General features: G+C 33.0%; 5 protein-coding genes across 5 annotated transcripts in view; 1 reads left to right on the top strand and 4 right to left on the bottom strand.

Annotated features, from left to right (window-relative positions):
• Positions 1 to 2,009, top strand: part of LOC104712624 (endoglucanase 8) — a 4,802-nt gene extending 2,793 nt beyond the window's left edge. The window contains exons 5-7 of the mRNA XM_010429553.2: positions 931 to 1,042; positions 1,216 to 1,379; positions 1,498 to 2,009. Coding sequence (XP_010427855.1) covers positions 931 to 1,042; positions 1,216 to 1,379; positions 1,498 to 1,830 — 609 coding nt within the window. The 3' untranslated portion in view covers positions 1,831 to 2,009. The remainder of the gene's footprint in view (positions 1 to 930; positions 1,043 to 1,215; positions 1,380 to 1,497) is intronic.
• On the bottom strand, positions 6,211 to 8,428 carry LOC104712623 (protein TIFY 7-like). Its single transcript, XM_010429552.2, has 7 exons — positions 8,180 to 8,428; positions 7,932 to 8,017; positions 7,277 to 7,431; positions 7,095 to 7,179; positions 6,730 to 7,006; positions 6,583 to 6,637; positions 6,211 to 6,500 (listed from the first exon to the last, which is right to left on the bottom strand). The coding sequence occupies exons 1-7, from the start codon at positions 8,253 to 8,255 to the stop codon at positions 6,407 to 6,409; spliced, it is 828 nt and encodes a 275-aa protein (XP_010427854.1). The 5' UTR covers positions 8,256 to 8,428; the 3' UTR covers positions 6,211 to 6,406.
• LOC104712622 (cysteine-rich repeat secretory protein 2-like) lies at positions 9,616 to 11,245 on the bottom strand. Its single transcript, XM_010429551.2, has 3 exons — positions 10,344 to 11,245; positions 9,956 to 10,090; positions 9,616 to 9,866 (listed from the first exon to the last, which is right to left on the bottom strand). The coding sequence occupies exons 1-3, from the start codon at positions 11,074 to 11,076 to the stop codon at positions 9,847 to 9,849; spliced, it is 888 nt and encodes a 295-aa protein (XP_010427853.1). The 5' UTR covers positions 11,077 to 11,245; the 3' UTR covers positions 9,616 to 9,846.
• LOC104712621 (probable peroxygenase 4) lies at positions 14,461 to 15,892 on the bottom strand. Its single transcript, XM_010429550.2, has 6 exons — positions 15,718 to 15,892; positions 15,533 to 15,634; positions 15,266 to 15,351; positions 15,085 to 15,179; positions 14,859 to 14,984; positions 14,461 to 14,773 (listed from the first exon to the last, which is right to left on the bottom strand). The coding sequence occupies exons 1-6, from the start codon at positions 15,857 to 15,859 to the stop codon at positions 14,629 to 14,631; spliced, it is 696 nt and encodes a 231-aa protein (XP_010427852.1). The 5' UTR covers positions 15,860 to 15,892; the 3' UTR covers positions 14,461 to 14,628.
• On the bottom strand, positions 18,827 to 20,395 carry LOC104712620 (probable peroxygenase 4). Its single transcript, XM_010429549.2, has 6 exons — positions 20,193 to 20,395; positions 19,994 to 20,095; positions 19,712 to 19,797; positions 19,531 to 19,625; positions 19,323 to 19,448; positions 18,827 to 19,213 (listed from the first exon to the last, which is right to left on the bottom strand). The coding sequence occupies exons 1-6, from the start codon at positions 20,212 to 20,214 to the stop codon at positions 19,057 to 19,059; spliced, it is 588 nt and encodes a 195-aa protein (XP_010427851.1). The 5' UTR covers positions 20,215 to 20,395; the 3' UTR covers positions 18,827 to 19,056.

Genomic DNA, 21,117 nt, shown 5'->3' with positions numbered 1-21,117 from the left:
ATATTTTAATTAAGAGAAGATAGAATAGGGAGGTAGATGATTGGAACTTGCACATGATGAATAATGGGAATTAGCCAATTAGAAATAGTCATGTGATGTGGGAGCTAAAATCTTAAGGTAAGACATACCTCATTGGACATTCCCCTTTTTTTTTGTCCAGTGTGTGCTCAACATGCCTCCTAGATTTGGCATCATATAATTTTTAATAGTATAACCTTACCAAATGGAAGCCAGAGACTCACATGGCCCCATGATCCATGACTACTTGACTAGTGAATGGATAAAAAGTTTGTATATTATATAATAATATAGAAACTTGATAATCAAATGTAGGTAGGTGAAATGTATACAGTATGGATTTTGTGCCCTTTCCTGTTGGAAGGAGTTTGCATGTGGTGTATCACATGAGTAAACCTCCTATTTGTGGTTTTGGATATAGAGTATTAAAAAAAAAACTAAGGTATAGCAACATTATTATTAGTATCAGAGTATCAGGCTCAGGCCTATTGGGTCAAGTGGGGACAGTAAAAAAAGAGAGAAGGGTAAAAAAGTCTTTGGTTACTGTTACAAAGCATGTGGCTCAAAACTCAAAAGGCTGTGAAAAAAAGAAAAAAAAAAAAGTGTCATGTCCTCCCTTACCAGTTCCCATTGTGCTGCAAAAGCCTAAGTGGGTTTTATTGTTTTGTCATTTCTCAACGGTATCTTTTACTTCCGCAAAATTGATTTGTCAAGCAGTCAAGACCCTTTCATCATCTCAGTTTTTCACATGGCGCTCTGTGTTTGTTTGTTTTTTTTTTTTCATTATTTATGTCCAATCCTTGATCTTTCTTTGTTATTATATACTGTACTGTTTTTAAGCTTTGTCCATATCCCCAAAACCGTGATCTTTATATAAAGTTTTTTCCTTTTGTTTTGTTGTTTTGCAAACAGGAAGTGCTAATGGGAAAAGCAGAGTATTTTGAGTCTTTCAAGCAAAACGCAGATGGGTTTATTTGTTCTATATTGCCTGGAATATCTCACCCTCAAGTCCAATACTCTCGAGGTAACGAAAAAAAAAAAAAAACCCATCATTTTTCCTAATATCAAAGTACTTTTCCCACAATCACGTGATTTTTTTTTACTTTTGTCTTTTCCTCTCAAAATATTCAAACTTTTTGTATGTTTTATCTTTAATTAATTAGTAGTAATCTGATATATTTTGTCTTATATACACAGGAGGGCTACTAGTGAAGACTGGAGGGAGTAACATGCAGCATGTAACATCACTATCTTTCCTCCTATTGGCTTACTCCAATTATCTGAGCCATGCCAAAAAGGTTGTGCCTTGCGGCGAATTAACTGCCTCCCCATCTCTCCTCCGCCAAGTCGCCAAGCGTCAGGTAATGGTCCCAATTTTTTCAGACCAAAACAATAATAACGTCTAGATTAGCCGTTTTTGGGACCAGATCAAGAAACACATAGCCGTTTGTTTGATGTTGTTTGTGAAAATGTGAACAGGTGGACTACATTCTAGGAGACAACCCGATGGGACTGTCTTACATGGTTGGGTATGGTCAAAAGTTTCCACGTAGGATTCACCACCGTGGCAGCTCGGTTCCTTCGGTTTCAGCTCATCCAAGCCATATAGGATGCAAGGAAGGCTCTCGCTATTTCCTTAGCCCAAATCCTAACCCAAACCTTCTGGTTGGTGCCGTTGTTGGTGGACCTAATGTCACTGACGCTTTTCCCGACTCAAGACCTTACTTCCAGCAGTCTGAGCCCACGACTTACATCAACGCACCACTCGTCGGCCTTCTCGGTTACTTCTCAAGCCATTCTTCTTGGCGATGAGCGATGGTCTTATTAGTTACTATCTCTCCCTTAGAGGTGTGCTGGAAAACTTGAGGCCACCCTAAACCCCTTTTTTTATTTATGTTATTGCCACTCTTTATTTTCTACTACTTAACCAACTGTATTGTAAGCCCGTAATTAGTGAAGAAGAGAAAGAGTTGTCTCGGTGTTTAAACTTATTTTCGCAGTCATTACTTTTATGCATATAGACGAGACGACCATTGAATAGAGTCAGTATAACAGTTGATACGATCATTGAACCAAAATACCTAAACATAAAAAGTTGAAAACGCTAAATTGTCTTCATTCAAGAGCTAAATTGTCTTATTTCAAACGTTAATTTGAGAAAGCATATGTTTTGATTTTTATAACAGCTACCCACAAGGGAGGTCCATATACTATTATCAGCCCAAAAAAATAGAGGCCCATTCTATGTGATTTGTTTTTTCTTTTTTGGCCAAGTACCAACCTTTATGAGTATAGTGTGGTCTGAATTAAAAAGCGAAGAGATGCTGAATCTTTTGTAGTATTATTCTGAATTTGGATGTTCTTGTTATAGCATCACTTTGCCTTATATAGCTCAGAGTTAGTTTGCTTATATGATTCAGCTTGTTGTATTTGCCCTTGAGATCAAGTAGTCTATATCACTGTGCTACATGTAGAAAGGTCATTAAATACCTTGACCGAAACAATGCAGCTTTTTAAGTTGTCTATGGTGTTTTTTTTAATCTGAAAAATATGAGATGTTTGTACAAATCAGGACACTAACTCTGCTTATGGCCCGGCATGGCACTGCAACATTAACTTTGCTTATGGCCCGGCATGGCACTGCATCATTAGAACCAGCTTCGGCTCATATTTTACTCGGCCTCTTCCCTTGGCGGGTTCTTATATTTTCAGATGGAGAAGGTTTACGTTATTTTCTTCAAGACCATAATGTAATAATCCACAAGCCCACATTTTGTTTCCATGATGGCTTCTTCTGATGATGATGAAAAGCTATCCTCTTAAGTCTTAATACCACAGACCCCTAGGTTATAAAAATATGTAACATCTTTAACTAAGTTTGGGCCAAAGGAGGCCTTCAAGAGAGTGGGTGGAGTGAAGCCGTTTGGCCTTCTAATTTTAGGGGAATAGCAATAACTGCAAAACATTTTTAAACTTTCAAAATTTGACAGGGAATTATTTTTGTTTTTAAGTTTTTTTGGGTGAGTTTTGATAAATTAGTTTCTTATTATTTTTATTTCACGTGTTATGTTGTTTGTTGGAAATTGAATACTATTATATTGTTTAATATTTCATTTGGTGAAACATTTATTCGAATAGGAAAAAATAAAATAACTATCTTTCAAAACCATTATAAAACTTGAACGCTATCTACTATTTTATAATCTTATGATATTCAAACTGTTAAGGCATATTATTAGTATCCTTGATATTTCATATGTAACATTCGTGATCCAAATTTTGATAATTTTGTGAGGGTGTCGATCGACACTAGAGGTGATGTCTATCGACACCTTATGTGGTTGGGTGTTCGGTTCGATTTCAGGATTTTTGGTTCAAGCTGGTTCGGTTTGGGGGTCGTATTTAAAGTGGGAAATCGACATTTTTGGGTGGAGAAGACCTAATTGTCGCCGCTTTTGAGTGAGAAAGGAGAGAAAGCAATCCCCAAAAGTTCATGTGAGTTTTCTGAAGGTTCCTGAAGCTTTTTTCCCTGTTCTTGTGAGTTTTTGGCTTGGAGGTTGGAGATCTAAGGCTCAGAACGTGGGAGAAGTTTGTGGTGGTGTGTTTTTCGTCATTGTTGGTGAGATATCTCAGTTTGGTAAAGGTGAGTGCATGACCATGGCTTATCCAAGCTGAGATATCTGATTCTGTGATTTGTGTGTTATGTGGTTGTTTCTTTTGGTTGTCTGTGAGATTTTTGTGACTCCTGAGGCTTGGATTCGTTCTTGGGATCATGTGGGACGGAAGGGAGAAGCTTGGAGGCGAGTTTCGGAGGTTTTGTTTGAAGGAAATTGATGCTCGACATTGGTCGACACCTTCATGGTGTCGGTCGACACCAATGCGAGGACGACTCGAGGACTTGACGAGTGTTGGTCGACACCATGTGGAGGTGTCGGTCGACGCCGTTAGGGATTTGGGAGTGTCGAGCAGGTGTCAGTCGACACCAGTTGTGGTGTCGGCCGACACCCCCTGGTGTCCATCGACACCCTTCTGTAGAGACTGGTTTATGTCGTGTTGCTTTGTGCATGTTCCTGGTTTGTTTTATTATTGTTGTTTGTGGCATGAGAGATCTTATTGCTTGTGTGTATAGCCTAGTAGATGGAAGGATTGCCTCACTAAGTATTTCTGGTAATATTTACGCCTCTTTTTTGTGTTGTGGCGCAGGTAAATGCAAAGTGTGATTGTGGAATCAAGACCATGAAGAAGAGGATGTTCTAGAGGCTCGGTTGTGTACTCTGTGTCTTTGTTAGGATGTTAGAGTAAAACTTAGTGGTCTAGAACGGTTGTTAGGATTGGTGGTTTATGATTGGTTTTATGTTCTAGATTGTTGTTGGATTGATATCATGTTATTTCTTTAATTGTTATTGGTCATTGGATTGATTATTGTTATCCGTTGTTGTTATTGATTGGGGTAGGTTGCTAGTGAGTATGGAATACATTTAGGATATTAAAAAAAGAACGGATTGGGTTGTTTCATCATAATCGCTGATTCTTCTAAATTTTGTTTTGTTTTTAAAAGTGATGTTAAATTCAAAACCCTTATCATCTGTATGATTATAAATTTATAACCAACGAATGATTAATACGTGTATCTTTTTCTCTTTTGTTATAAGGTTTGATACGTACATATAATTGATTATAACCAATGGATGATTGATACATATATCAACAAACAAATTCAGGCTTTATCTAAAAAATGTACTTTGAAGTTTGAAACGTAAGACATTTATGTTTTTGCCGGTGATTTAGGTAAAACTGTTGATCGCAAAATATCCATGTCCTTGCCTTGTGTTGAGCACAAGACATGTCTGTCTATGACAAAGCCTAAAATAACAAGTTTTTTTTTTAATTTTTTTTTTTTATGTTCACACAAACATTAGAGATAATACAAGTTTGGTTTATATTTAGGTTAATGACGAACAACCAGTTGTGTGAGTTGTCAAACAAAGAGAGAAGACATTATAAAATTTTTTGGAAAGCTATGTTTCCGGAAAAACAAAATGTATAACGTTAAATCGCTCATTTTAGGCCACCCATTTCAATTATTTCTTTCAAATGAAGATTGATGGAATATAGGACTACACAACCACTGGTCTATTTCCATTTTTATAGCCTTAAATCGTTCTCAATACCAATAGATAAACAAGAGAGATGAAACGTTGGCTTGTCTCTACATTTTTCTAACATTAAATCAATGGAAAATGACACAAAAATTTCAAATCAAAATCAAACTTATATTTATTAACTAAATTATATATAGACATGTAGTATAGTGCCATAGTGGTTTGTACCGGTAATGTTGATGTGTCACAACCCGGATCCAAATCCACATAAGACATGTTTATGGAAAATAGAACATATCAACTAATTCAAAAGACATAACACACTAAATATAAAAGTATCATCTTCTAATTTTATATGTTCAGGTTGTCTTTTGTTGTGAGAATAAATGACTTACATTATACATAGGTAAGTGCTTATGACAGCGCACACTAGGCTCCCCTATAAATATGTGTGTATCCCCATTGTGAAATTAATATCATCTCATAATTTCCGCAAAAATCTCTTTCTAAGCAGAGTGTATTTAATTGAGAATAAATGAGATAACACTTAAAATGAGCATTAGGGAATCATAATAATCCATCAGTTGATAAAACAAATCACAAACGGACTAAAACAATGTACTTTTGAATTGTGTAGTGGTAGACTGGTAGTTCCAATTGCACAACTTGGTGGGGGCATGAAAGGACAACAAGAGTAAATGGTGTGAGATTTGCAAAAAAGTGTTTGATCTGCAATATTATTGATAAGACGAGGATCGTTCATTCTTATCCACTCATAAAAATATGAACGTGTTTTTTGTGATGAGTTTACAATTTCACAGGTTAAGTAAGCTCTTTTGTTTTTTGTTTTTTGTTTTTGGTCCTCCTCACCAAACTTTTCTATGGAGATTATACATCTCCTTCACCATTATTACTTTCCTACGATATAATTTCTCTGCCTCAATAAATATAAATATCTCTGTTTCGTAATCACGAATTTGGTATTCATTCTCTTTAGCAAATGTATCCAAAATTTTCGTTTGTGATCAGAAAAAAGATAATTTAATAACAATAGTGAATATTTATTTCGATCAGAAATTCTTGACAGACATGACAAACGTATATCTGTTAGTGCTTAAGTTTATAAAGTAATAATCCTACAATAATAGATCAAAGCATTACAAACAATGATCAAATACAGAGACGCCCTAACGCCTTCTCCCTCACGTAAATATATATAAATGGTATAGGCTAAAATAAAAAAACCTCAAAAAGGTTTATATATAAAAAGAAATCAAGAAAGATTTTTAGGTAGGTGAAGTAGAAGAGTAGTTCATTCCACTGGATTCTCCTGTCGACAAATCAAGAAGCATCTTCTTGTATGGCATTGCATTCATAAGCCTACATCAACAAAACATTAATTCGTTAAGATTTTCAGTTGCAAAGCTCGAGCTTCTTATAAAGAAAATACACAAAATCATACCTCTCTTTGCGCTTCTCCAAGAACCGAGCCAAGGATGCCTTCTGAGCTTGAGGAACTGAACAAGAAAGCAATTTTTGAGTATTAGACATATTCTATGATGTGGTATGAAAATCTTGAATAATATAATTGGTTTTATATTATTACTACCTGAAGGAATCATGTTACCAGGAGCTGCTGCATTGAATGATTCGATCATGCTCATTGCATTAGTCGTGGCAACATCAACGTGTTTGTTGTTGTCCCTACATTTTGAGTAAGTATCATTGTGATTGGCAGAGCTTGACGATGCAGCAGCAGCAGTAGTGTTATGGATTTGTTTTCCATACACTTTTTCAGCTTCTCGAACCGGTTGTTGTTTCTTCAAGCTGCTCTCTCCAGTTTCACCTTTAAAACCTTTCCCAGCACATAACATGATGGCTTGAGCCTACTCACAAATCATCATTATAGCCTATATTATTAGAACATGTCATGTATCAATTGTTAATCGTATGGAATCTTTTGATTATATATACCTTATCAGGAGATATGTCATTAAAGACGCTAACAGTTCCACCGTAGAAGATAGTGAGCTGAGGAGTTGATCCGGATGAAGCCACTCTGTTTCCACAAAGCACATAACCAAAATCACACATATGAAAAAATAGATTAATATTTTGTTAAATTCTTTAGCATTAAAAAAAAAAAAAAAAAATACCGTGGAACAAGTGAAGGATGAGTTGGTAAAGGAACTGATCCGCCTAGTAAAAGCGGGGTCGCGTTCTGAAACGCACCGCCAAATTGGCCTCTACGGAAAACGCTGGCCGCGGAAACTGATCCCCACTGGTATCCACCCGGAAACACCTTAGCCTCCTGCGACGTCAACATTTTTACATTATTACATGTCTCTAATATTCTTACAAAAAAAAAAAAAAATTTTGCCAATATGAAACGTGATCCGTGATTCAAACGCCAAACGCCACATATATTTTTTAATTAGATATGTCCCTCTAACTTTGCGGCTGGCAAACGACCCTACAAACTCTTATCAACACAACTTCTTTTAATAATAAAATATTAAGAAACAAATTCTGGTATTGGCCACATACACAACAACACAAAGATGACAATTATGATTTGGATGTGTGTGGGACACAAACATAACACAACTTCTTAAATGTGTGTGTTAAAAGAATTGCTTAAATGGTAAAATTTATGATTATCCGGTAGGCTAGCTTATAAAACCATTAGATTACCAAATAAATTTTATTTGTGTGTGTTCACATATAATAACCGTTGTAAAAATTAGGAAACCAAATTAATGGTAACTAAATTAAAGAGACTGAGCTGAATGTTAGTTAAGTTGAACCAACCTGAAAATCTGAAGCAGGCATGAAATTTGAAGTAGCAAGAACCTTTGCCTTCCCCAATCGTCTAGCTGCCTTCTTACTCAACAACCCTAAAAGTATATAATAAAATTTTTAATTTTCATTCAAAGATTTAATGGAATCTTTTATTTTAAGTTTCAGAATCTGAAATTATATTAAAATATAAAAAACTTTTGGACGACATATATAAACATTAAAAATAAAAAGATCTTAGAGACAAGAAGAACACAAACCTCGTTCTCCGACACCATCATCGTTATTACAACTCAGATACTGCTTGTCGCTCAAACCCAGAAAATCTCTTTCCATTGCAATAGACAAAACCGCTCAAATTACGTTATCTAGCTTCTCTCTGTTTGTGCACAAAAACAATTCAATTTAAAGAAAGAAGTGGAGAGAAACAACAACAAAGGAAGGTTTCGTTTTGGTAAATGTAGCAGACACACTTTAGGAGAGAGTCTAATTTTTATAACCCGCTTTTCTATTTCTTGATTAAAGCATGTGTGCTTGCTTTTTTTTTTTTTTAATACCGGGAACTAACGGTTGGTGTGACCGGTTAGACTGGTTAATTATCACGTGTTTATTCTTTTGATTTTTTTGGTTTCTGAGGACCATATACAATTAGACATCTGTCGGTGGCTAAGTGCTTGTTTCTATTTATTTTATTCTTTTTTTTTTTTCAAAAAGGTTTTTGGCTTATTGGATTTGGATATTTTATTTGTGAACTCACACTCTCTCCCACACATGTAAAAGGTGTGTGGTTTGCTTCTTCTTATGCAACGGTTTGGTATTTATCACTTTCATTTCTTTTTTCTTTTCTTCGGAAAGTATAATGCAATAATATTTGTGATGATGACTTTGATGAGCTGATCGCCGACGAGACTCTTTCGTGGAGACGAAGTGTCACTTTATTGGGTAACCCACGAGGGATGCTGCTCAATGGGCTGAACGAAGTTTCCCTTAGCTTATCTTAAGGCCTATAAGTATGTTACCGGCCCATAAACACTGTCCACTAGATTTGCTAAATGCATCATTCTTCAAGTTTTCTTTTGAGTTTTGACATCAAAAACTAACCTTAAAGAACTTGTAGATTGAGTATTCTTACTAAAGCGAATTTTCTAATACGTGGAAGTTTTGAATCTTTGATAAATGATATTGTTATACCATATGATAATATTTGTTCTCTTATACATCAAGAGTTTCAAACATATAGTACATTTCATTTATTAGTTTAATGTATAAAAGAAGAACCAGGTTATTAAGCAATCTCTCATCGATAGTACATGTCAAAACTATCAGAAAATAAAGAATATGGAAAAGAATTAGACGTTAGTTGGTCTTTCAAAGTCATAAAACCCATTTGGCAATTGGCTTACAATTTTAAATTATCATTTTTTTAATGATTAAAAGCACATTAGGCCAAGTCTTCAGTTGAGTTCTTTAGACAATAAGAGAATAAATAATGATGCCATAAGAAGAAAAGATTCGTTTTGCCATACACAATAGGACGGGCAAAATGATTTTATTTTTTGGATCTCCAACCTATATAATTCGTGTTTATTCTGTTCCATTATTCTTGACATGTTCATTTTTTAAAACATATGTGTATGTTTTCTTGTTAATTAATTACTTTTAAATTTGCATAGACGAAAAAAGTGGCATTTATAGATACAGAATCGAATGTTTTCATTCACATGAAAGAAGAATATATCGCTTTGGCTTATATAAGTCCGACAATTATACATAAACCGATTCGAAAAGACAATCATATAAATATTAATTTACTTACTATAACTACGTACATCTTATGAGTGAGAACAAAAAAAAAATTACAAAAATACAACTAGCTAGCAGTTGCTCGACTCGAGTCGTTGGGTGATCTCTTTCCCACTTTGTCTTTTCATTTACACCATTTCTCATCTGCAAAAGGCATACATGTAGTAATTTTAGTTCTTGTCTATATATGAACCAAACAAAAACGAAAATTAAAATATAAAAAACATATATACCTTGTAATTTTCTACATTGCTTTCCAAGAAAAGCGAGAAACACAACGAGCAAAATGATTAAGGTGACGATTCCTATTATTATCGCCAATGTTTTCCCAACTCCGTTATCATCCTTACTGTCCTTCTTCTCTCCTTCTGTCAATAATTTAACATTTCACGAGTTTAAAATTAACACACACGCACACAAACTTTTAGTAGATAATATGGTTTGATTAGTAAACTATTAATATTTAAAAAAGTTAATCATCTAAATAATTCTCATATTTCTCGACTTGACTAGAGATGTTGCTTTCTATGGTTACATACTTACATTTGTATATTTTGTTAATCTGGTGTGACTACGACTTTTTATAATACTACTAATAAAAACAAATAAAGGAAGACTGACCATAGTTTGGGTTCTGACGCGCGTGACCGCCAGCGACACTGAAACGCGCGTAACACTTGGACAAGTAAACGTATCCTCCCTGAGCCATCCCACAATCAGATTTGAGCCGTCCGATTGCATCAGACAAGCAATCCTGACACTGTGCTGTACTTAGATCCCCCATGCACTGAGCCACCCCCTGAACATTCCCGTTCCCACTGGTCCTGTAGGGCTCGCTTCCGGAACCTAAAGAACCGATGACGTCACTAATTCTGGTCAACCCATCCTGGTCGTTGAATTCCATCGCCTGCCCACATTTGTTGAGCCTCAACGTTTTGTCTTGCACCCCAAAGAACGAACTGTTGTCGTACTGGACCAGACAGCTGTCCATCATCAAGAACCCGGAGTACGAGTTGGAACATAAGGTTCCGACCTGTGCGTTGGCGCGTGATACGCACGTCGAGCAGGCGGTTGGGTCGAGGTCGCCCCGGCACTGGAAAACACCGTATACGGTAACCCCCGGTTCGGGCTTTTTGTTAGGAACGGTGAAGTTGGCATAGCGGATTTGGACGGTGGAGCTGACAAAGGAAGAGAGGAGAGAGTTTAGGTTTGTCTCGTAGCCGGAGCCAGGGGAGAACTTAGCCGGAGAGCAAACGGCGTATATGTAATTGTCCGTGGGGGCGGAGGAAGATGGATTCATTAGGATGACGGCGGTGAGAAGGAAACAGAGAAGGGTCGTCTTTGTCTTGGACATGTTTAGTTGTTTACCTTCTTCTTTTTTTGAGAGATAAAGTGAGATGATTTGGTAAAATAGAAGTTGTAGAGAGAAGACTTGCTTTAAAGAGAATTAACGTAAAGAAGGGTACTCTTATTGTGGTTCCATGTTGCATGCTTTTTTTTTTTTTAATTATGGGTTGGGGACGTTCTTTAGACTTTCTACAATTTGCAAATTCCGTGTTATTCAGATTACTAATCATTCTCCGTTTCAGATTGATTTTTTAGAACTTGAATGTGGAATTTGGCGGCTATTTTATGTCCATCACAATTTAAAATTATTTATGTTAAGTCTGTTTTATAGAGTTATTTTTACCCATTTCATTTGTATTCGTCTATTCGATATTGAGACTTCAACAGTGACTTGTGTGAATTCTTTTGCTTATACCGTTATTACTAGTTAATAAATAATTACCTTTTCTGTAAGCCACTAATTAAGAAGGAAAATAAATTGAGGAGTTTCTTGTGGTCTTGACTTTTCTAATAGTATATATGGGTCCGCTATGGAGTTTAAAGGCGTATAAAATTGGCGGAATTGCCACGAAATTGATACAAAACAAGCTTCTTGACATTTTTATAATCGCCAAAAGATGTCATTCTCAATTTTTCTTTCATATATATCCTCGGTCTACTTTTGTCTTTTACGTAGTGAATACAGGAAGAAGCTTCTAGCATTATGTGTGTATATATATATTGTCATGTTAAAGATAAATAGACCATAGCTAGTAGTGAGTTTTTTGGTTAGAAAAGCATGCAATATGAGTAACAGAAGATAATGCCGAGTAATGAACGACTATACGTCATGAAAATGAGTTATGGTTATTAGTTTATTAATTTTACATATAGTATGGCGTATATAATTTGGATAGGCAATGGTACTTTTAAATGAATTTTAATTATATGGAAAGGGATCTTGGCGTGCTGGTCGAGATATATAATACGTTATACAATCATGGTTGTATTTGTATAAAATGAGATCAACAGGGTTACTAGAGGCTTCCAACGTCAAAGTTTCAGTTACGGGACCGGTAAGCGAATCAAACCACCCACACGGTCGAGATTGTGTAGACTTTTTCTTTGGCTATAGATTGTTATTGTCATATTGACTATAGTATTTTTCTTTTATTATTGTTAAAATATGAAATACTGTTTAAAAATCCACTAGTATATCTGTTGTATATGTAAAAGTATATAATGTCCAACAGTCCTACACATATAAATTGATTAATTACAACATGCGTGTAGTGTGAATCCTCTAATCTTTATAAATTAATTACAACATGCGTGTAGTGTATATCAAAACTAAATGAAAAAACAGAAGAAAAAAGAAACATGCATGTACGTAGTGTTATCACCTTTTACAGTCATGATACTAAAACGTTGCTAATTGAAAATTGTGTAACACTAAAACGTAATCATTTTCTCGAGAAGGGATCTATTCGAATCAGTTACGAAGTTGAAATAATAACATTACTCATTAATTAGAAGATACATACTATAACTGAGAGCAGAAAGTTATGGTAATTACGTGGTGTCATCATCATATTACTTTCCAAAATAAAACGTAACATAAAGAAGAGAGAAAAGATATCAGTGAAAAGAGCAGCTAAACAAAGACTGGGTAACGTTCACGATCATGGGCCTACCAAAAATAAAATAAGTAAAAGACTTTTGTTAAAAATTTATGAACTCTTCTTATTTTACACACTTCAGCTTGAGTGGCTATACAAAGTTCTAACATTGTTGCTCGTCTTGAAACTTGAGTCTTCGGTTTTGATTTGGTTTTTCTTTCTTTTTTTCTTTTTTGCTTTTTTGGGGTAATAGTATGTTGATTCGATTAGAATTAGACTGGATTGATATTTCGAACATCTTTTTTTTTTCATAGTACTTAGTAACTCAGTTTTGTTTTTCCAAGATTCATAACCTTAACCATTTCGATACCGAGAAAGTATACTCTCAGAGAGAATATATCAGAAATTAAGGGATTTTGGTGAGTATTTTCGTGCTTGACTTCTAATAAGTCATTGGTCAAGTTCTTGAAAATAATAATAAAAATCGGTATTGCGCAGTTGATAATTTTCTTGAATTTAGACTAACCTAATTCAGTTGACTCGTCGTTCGTCAATGCCAAAAGGAAAACGTTTCTTGGAAATATTGTGGAGATCTTTTAGAGTTGAAATCAGTAGCTATCTTATAACTATAATTAAAGATTTGAACTCTAATACTTCCTTAAAGGCTAGAGATCATCTTGATAAATAAAATCATTAACAAAAATATTCAAAAGTTATATATACAAAATGACAAGACCAATATGCCTCTGTTTTACTTTTCTTGTTCTCAAAGTCTACCTATTTTCACATGGAATAGCAAGATCAAATGTAATTGTTATATATATATATATATATATATATATATATATATATATATATATATATTTTATGTATATAACTTTTCTCTTCTTACGCATAAATGATGGGATCTGTTTACATTGTATTGTAAGAAGTAAGAATCTGATTATTATTATTTCTTTTATAAAGTCATTTAATTGTTGCGATATATATCTGAGCATAACTTTTTATATATTGAGAGACCAACATATCCTCAAAAGTGTATAAAGAAATTAATCAATGCCATATATGAAAGTAGATTAGTTATGGATTAAGACATGATTTGTCGGCATTTAATTATTTTGAGGAATAAAAAGGTTTAAACTCACCCACCTGGCCCCTATCACGGACTGTCTCTTTAAACAAAAGTTTTCCTGAAATGAAAAGGGAACTACAAGAATGTAACATTACACATGCTATAGATAATAGATAAGACACCACAATAAGCATAATATCTTTTATTTTATTTTATGTTTAATGTGTAATTTCATATTCTAAGGTACTTTATAAGATGTATCGATCATTCCAATTTTATTAAATTACACGTTCCAATTCGTGTTTGTCAATAATGTTTGTGTAGTAGTACGTACGTACCTTTCAAATATCTGATATTTAAGTTGGGCCTGCTACCTAAACTAACAGATCTTAAAGGCTTTGATTCTTTATTTCTGTTCAATTGACCCAATTAAATTGGGACAAAAACCATAATTAAGTGCGTCCGATTTTATTTTTCTTGCCAAAGCCCCATAATTAAGGCTTTGAGTCTGGTCAGATACATTCAAGTCTCTCCACTAGATTCAAGTTTCTAATTTTCTTGCCAAAGCCCCTAAGTTGAGAGTCTTGAATCTTAAATTTTTTTACTTCGGAACGTTTTCATCGGTTGAGAATTTGAGATTGTATGTTTGTCTCTTCAGTTTAAATTATATACTATCCTTTTATTGGAATAAGATAAAAGTACGTACACAAACACAAATTAATCAAATAAACTAGAAACTATAATTATAGAAAATCAAATACATCATAATCAATCTTTTACACCATATTTTACTATAATAATAAAGATTTGATAATATTATTTTAAAAAACAAACAGATTCACGAGCATAAATGAATTTAGATAGGCGTTTGTTTATGGATGCATGTATCTTAGGATTTATTAGAAGCTCTTTGTTTCTCGAGTTTTTCGAAAAGAGAACCATCATAGACGGCTCTCACTGTCTCCTTCTGCAGCAAACCATTCTTGTCTTTGCACAAATCATACAATACCTTCCACTCCGCATACGCTAGAATCCTGCCATTGTCAATCCACATAAATTATCAAAGATCATTCATATAATCGCGTTTTTGGGTATATAAAATTAAACCAAATTACTTACCCTCCTTTACGATCATTTGGTTCTTTGTTTGCGTTGAGGAGCTCTTTGAGTTCCTCCTTGGTCAAAGCATCGCTATGTGTGTGAGCATGCTTCGTAAATATCTCCTCGAACTTAGAAGCCACGAATCTTTAATATTTTTTAAAAGAAATTAAACAATAAATAAAGTATTAGTAACCATCACAAAAGGTATCATTATACTAGTATAGTTTAACTGATGATACCGTACCGTCCATCCTTGTCGTAAACGCCTGAATCGCTGCCATGTTTGGCAAGGTGGATATTCTTAACCTCAATCGGAAACGACAACGAGAACCCTTTACCCTACAACCAAACACGTCTTTGATTCTTTTTCTTTTTCTTTCTGTAACGTATATATGAGATTATATTTTAACTATAACAATATTTACCGGACGAGTTTGGCTGCTGAGACCCATGTTTATGAACATAGAAGCGAATGTTGACATCGCATATCCACATCCGATTGCTCTAAATCCTGTTTTTGTTTGTTTGTTATGTTAAAACAATAAAATTAGTAAATATATAAACGATCTTCCTTTTCTTTATTAACGGATAAGACCATGACACACACACAAGACAAAAGATTTCTAATAGAAATCTAGTTTTAGATGTTACAAGACTGATAAGGACATTTTTGGTTATTTGTAAGATCTTACCTTCAAATGTTTCCGATGGATAAACGATGCCATCTTTGTTTCTGTCGAAGAAGGCGACATGTCTCTGCAAGAAATTATCTTCTTCCGGAACAAATTTCACTTCTATAAATCACAAAAAAACGTTTTAAGAGAGATCTAATGGTAAAGATACATAACTACAAATATAAATGTTGGAAATAGAGTACCATTTGAATTAGAGGAAGCCATGGCCAGAGAGGAGAGAGAGAGAAAACTAAACAACACAGGTTGAGAGAACAAGTAAATGAAAATAGTGAAAAGAGAAGGCAAACACAAGCATCTTTTATATTTAGAGATTTGACTGTTCATTTTGTGTTATTATATGATAATGAGAATAAGTTTGATTCGATATGGTGCCAATGTGATAGTAATATTTATAGGGTCTAAAATCTAAATAGTACCAGCTGGATGAACAAATTGTATAAATAAACTAAATTTTCAGTAACATCTAGCTAGCATTAAATAACTCTATATCTAATTTGCAATGGCTAAATGTAGCTAAATCTGGTTGAATATTTTTGTGAGATTTGCTAGAATCTAGGTAAATTATTAACCTAATTAATAGAACTGTAAATTATTAAGCTAATTAACTGTAGTAAAATAACTAAATGTAAAATCTAAATAATGAAATAAAACTAATTAATAGTTTAATAAACAATTATACTAATAAATAAAATATGAATTGATTTTTTTGGTAATGATAAAATATGAAATTTATGAAATTGAAGTATCCTTTCATGGTTTAATTGATGAACTTGAAAAATCCTTCCATTTTTTTATTTTTAAACTATTAAAAACAAAGATGAGAATATAAATCTAAGTCAAAGAATTATTAAAATTGTAATTTCAAAATTTAACATTAGAATATAATATAAAATTTATAGTGACTTATTTTTTTTCTTCTATGGTAGCTTAATTAATAATATAATGAGTATTAACATTATTGAAGTTCTTATATTGAATAATATTTTGGCACAATTATATATGTATTGTTTCTGTAAAATTTTAAATTTACTTAAATTTATCAAAATAATCAAAAATTTCTCAAACCAATGTTTTCAAAAATAATAACTTAGTATAGTTATGAATTTGTTAGAAATACCCCTTTTCAAAAATATATTTTTTTGAATATTTTCATTTTTACCCTCTTTTCACAATTTTAATATGTTAAATTAAGTTTTAGAATTTTTTTCTTGGGTTCTCTATTTTATATGTAAGGTATAATTTTTAGGGGATAGGGTTTAGTATTTGGAGTTTATGGTTTAGAATTTAGTTATTTTATATATTAAAAAGGGATATTTTTGAAAATAAACATGATTGAAAGGTATTTTTGAAAAGTAACATAGAAAATGGGTATTTTTAAAAATTCTCCTTGAAAATATGGATGGAAATATCAGCGAAATCAACTTCGTGATACTTATTTACTCTTATTCATTTTAAACCATGAAAAGTTACGAACATGGTAACATATAAAAATATTTATGGAATTTTTAAAAGTAATCATTTTTATATCACTTTTCAAAAATACCCTTCAACGATGTCTATTTTCAATAATAATCCTCATCGTTTTTTGTTATGAAGAGAATATATTTAGTGTTCATTACTCTATATTATACTTTCATGTGTTTGTATTAATGACAAAGTGGCCAAGAGTTTAACATGGTTTCTCCCGGCTCCAGGAGATTAATCTTTAGGCCTAGGAAACTTTTAGGATCACTTCTAAATTATGAAAAAAAAAAAAAGTTGCCAAGAGTTTTGTTATAGCATTTATTTATTATAAGTGTATATATATCGTGTTAAAAAAAAAGAGAATATATCGTGCAAGGAAGACTGAGAAGGTTACTGAATTTAACTATGACCATACTGGGGGCTGCTTGGAAAGGTCTATACAGAAATAGTAATATACATTACTTATCGGCAAAGGGGAATGATCAAATTGGTGAATGGGCGATAATGTAACTAATAATGGTGGAGACAGATATTATTTTCGTGGCTTAGCTTAAAACGCGACATTTTGAAAGAGTATGGAACTATCGATAATATGAATCCAATTAAGAGTAAAAAAAGAAGAAATTCACATTTTCGGTTTTGGTGTATAGAAAATTTAAAATTAAACTGAATCAAACCAAACAGGTTCAATATTTACTACCCTTTTCGAGCATTAGGTTATTTATTAGTTTGCGTCGAGGAGTTGTTTTGGTTCCTCGATGGTCATAAAAAAAGAAATGACTTATTATAAGTTCTTAAGATATACCTCTTCCGTTTCAAAATATAGGATGTTTTAATTAAAACACGCAGATTAATAAGTTTTTACTTTTAACAAGTTCAATCAATCAGAAACAATATTACATAATATAAAATACTAAACTAATGTAAAAATTGCATAGAAATTAAACTTGAAAACATCTTATATTATGAAACAAAAAACTTCTCTAAAACATCTTATATTTTGAAACGGAGAAAGTATTTATTTTGCTCTAGTCAAAACCCTTAATAAATCTGGTATCACTGTAGATTAAATTTGATTGTTTATTTTACTATTTGTTTACACTTCTCAATCTGGTTTCGATACAAATGTCACAGGCGCAAGAGATTTAAAACTTCAACCTAAATCCTTTTATAACTTTGGAACGTTTGTAAAAACGAAGATGCAGCCAATATTGAAAAGAACCTCTTTTCTTATTAAGAATCACTTAAACAATCTTACAAAATATGTTTAATCAGATTTACACACAGTCAACACGACTTATCACTGACCAATTCTTAATCTAACCAAAACTTGTTAAGAACCCTAAAAGCTTATTCGCTTGGCTCCTACTTATTCTATGCGGCTCAAGAAAAACCTTAAACCTCAATACAAATATATAGATAGCTAACATATCACTTAGGCTAACATACTTTCCTAATTTAAGATAACCCCAAATCTTCTTTTTATTTGATCTGATGATATCTCGCTAAACAATAAAGGAAACTCCAATATTCCAAATTGCCAAATATAATTCGCCACATCATTATAATTCCACGTTCATTACTTCATGCACACAGCTTATTCCAGTGTCTTACATACTAGCTTTGTTCCACCAAAAGTTTTTATGCTTTCATTCTCCCTTTTTTTATCTGAATGTGTCAACTTAAGCTTCATGCTTTCAATCTCCTTAGCCACATTCAGCTACAACATCACCAATATGCATAACGTTTTTATAGGTTGAGCTCAAGTCACTAAATTACTACTTTTCGTGAACCGAAAAAAAAGTATGTAACTTGAAAATATGTTAATTTGTGTTCAAATTGAATTACATTACTTTTACTGTTATAAGATACAAACAACTTAACAAGTACGTACACAAATAATCAATTATATACGAAAACTATATATAATTTTATAAAAACAAACACATTGCAATATCTTCACACCATAGTAATTTACATATAACATTAAAGTAGTAATAACTTTCATATAAACAAATAGACCGCCACAAGCAGAATAACCTTTTTTAAATTAAGATTTATGGATGTTTCTTAGGAGTTTTAGAAGATCTTTGTTTCTCGAGTTTTTCGAAAAGAGAGCCATCGTAGGCAGCTCTCACTGTATCTTTGTGCAACAAACCGTTCTTGTCTTTGCATAAATAATGCAATATCTTCCACTCCGTGTACGCTGCAATCCTGCATTTTTAATTCACATAGATTATTCATATTCTGATATTCATCATATGATCATATTTTTTTGGTTTTGGTATAGAGACAAATTAAACCAAACCGGTTCGATACTCACGATCCTTTGCGATCATTAGGTTCTTTGTTTGCGTTTAGGAGTTCTTTGAGTTCCTCGTTAGTCAAAGCGTCGCGATGTGTGTGTGCATGCTTCGCAAATATCTCCTCGAACTTCGAAGCCACAAACCTAACAAAATTTAAAGTTATTAAGATTTCCCAAAATTCCATAATTACTAGATATGAATTTATTTGGCAAACTAAAACCATACCGTCCATCTTTGTCGTAAACGCCTGAGTCACTGCCATGTTTGGCAAGGTGAATATTCTTAACCTCTATAGGAAACGAGATCGAGAATCCTTTACCCTACAACCAAACATAACTTTGATTCCTTTTCTTTTTTTGTAACGTATGAAACTATAATTTAACTTTACCAATAATTTTCAGATTACCGGACGAGTTTTGCTGCTGAGACCTATGTTTATGAACACAGAAGCGACTGCTGACAATAAATATCCACATCCGATTGCTCTAAATCCTGTTCTTGATTTTTTTTTCAAGATCAGACAGTAAAAACAGTAAATATATCAAAATATCTTGATAAGACCATATATAATAGTAAGTTAATAACAGCCACACACACACATGCACTGTAGAAGAAGACAAACGATCTCTAATACAAATTTAGGTTTAGATATTACGAGATTGATTAAGACATATGTTTAAGACCGTACCTTGAAATGTTTCCGAAGGATAAACGATACCATCTTTGTTCCTGTCGAAAAAGGCGACATGTCTTTGCAAGAAATTGTCTTCTTCTGGAACAAATTTCACTCCTACAACCAAGAAAAAATGTTTTTAAAGATCGATCTAATTGTACAGATGAGTGATCACTAATTACATATATGAATGTTAGAAAACAAAAGAAAGTACCAGTGGAAATAGAGGAAGCCATGATCAGAGAGAGAAAGAGAGAAAACGAATAAATTGTTGAGAGAAATAAAAAGTGTAACTGAAAATAGTGAAAAGACAAAAGAGGATGGCGAAACAAACGCTTCTTTTATATGTTTAAAGATATTTAATTTTTAACTGTTTTGTTTTTATGTTATTGGTATTACAATAAAAAATGTGATTAAAGATTCGATTCCATCTAGTGCGGCCAAATAATGTAGTGTATATATATTTGTAATCGTCGTACTTTATTTTGATCGTATACGAAGACGATAAAATTAGTGGGAATCGTCAGGTACCACGTTACTTACGCTTAATACTTACTTCCTTTAATAATTCACATTATGTTTTCAATTAATAATTCACATTATTCTTTACTCGGAAAATAATTAATAGTTCATTACTCTAAGTTGTGCTTTTTTATTTTTTTATTTATTACTTTTATATAGCACAATCGGATTTTTCTCTGTGTTTTATGTTAATCCAAAACTTGCCTGGATATTTTTCGTTTCCCATAGCCGCCGTCGGTTTCTATAATCAATAAGTCGTTACCTAAGACTAAAGATGGTTAATTACAAGTGTGTATACATATATATCGTGCGATACTGAGAAGGTACATTGAGCCCTGTTGAACGAGGGTTATACAAAAATAGTGTTATATACATTACTTAACGGCAAAGGAGAGATCAATGAAGGTATGGTGGTGTGGGTATAAATATTAAATTCTTCGCTAATAAAGAGGCTTTTTCTGAAGGAGAAATTAAAATGAATTTACGTACAGAGAGAACAAAAGAAAGAAATGGAAATTATTAAAGGCAAAGGGGTATATGCCACACAGGTGGTGTTTGCGTGGTGTAATGTTATTGTTTCTAGTCGCTTTCTATATTTCTTTTAAAGCATACACACT

The sequence above is a fragment of the Camelina sativa genome, chromosome 9 (assembly GCF_000633955.1).
Source record: "Camelina sativa cultivar DH55 chromosome 9, Cs, whole genome shotgun sequence".
Taxonomy (NCBI): Eukaryota; Viridiplantae; Streptophyta; class Magnoliopsida; order Brassicales; family Brassicaceae; genus Camelina; species Camelina sativa.
The sequence above is the reverse complement of the archived record's forward strand: the minus strand, read 5'-3'. Positions and strand labels throughout refer to the sequence as shown.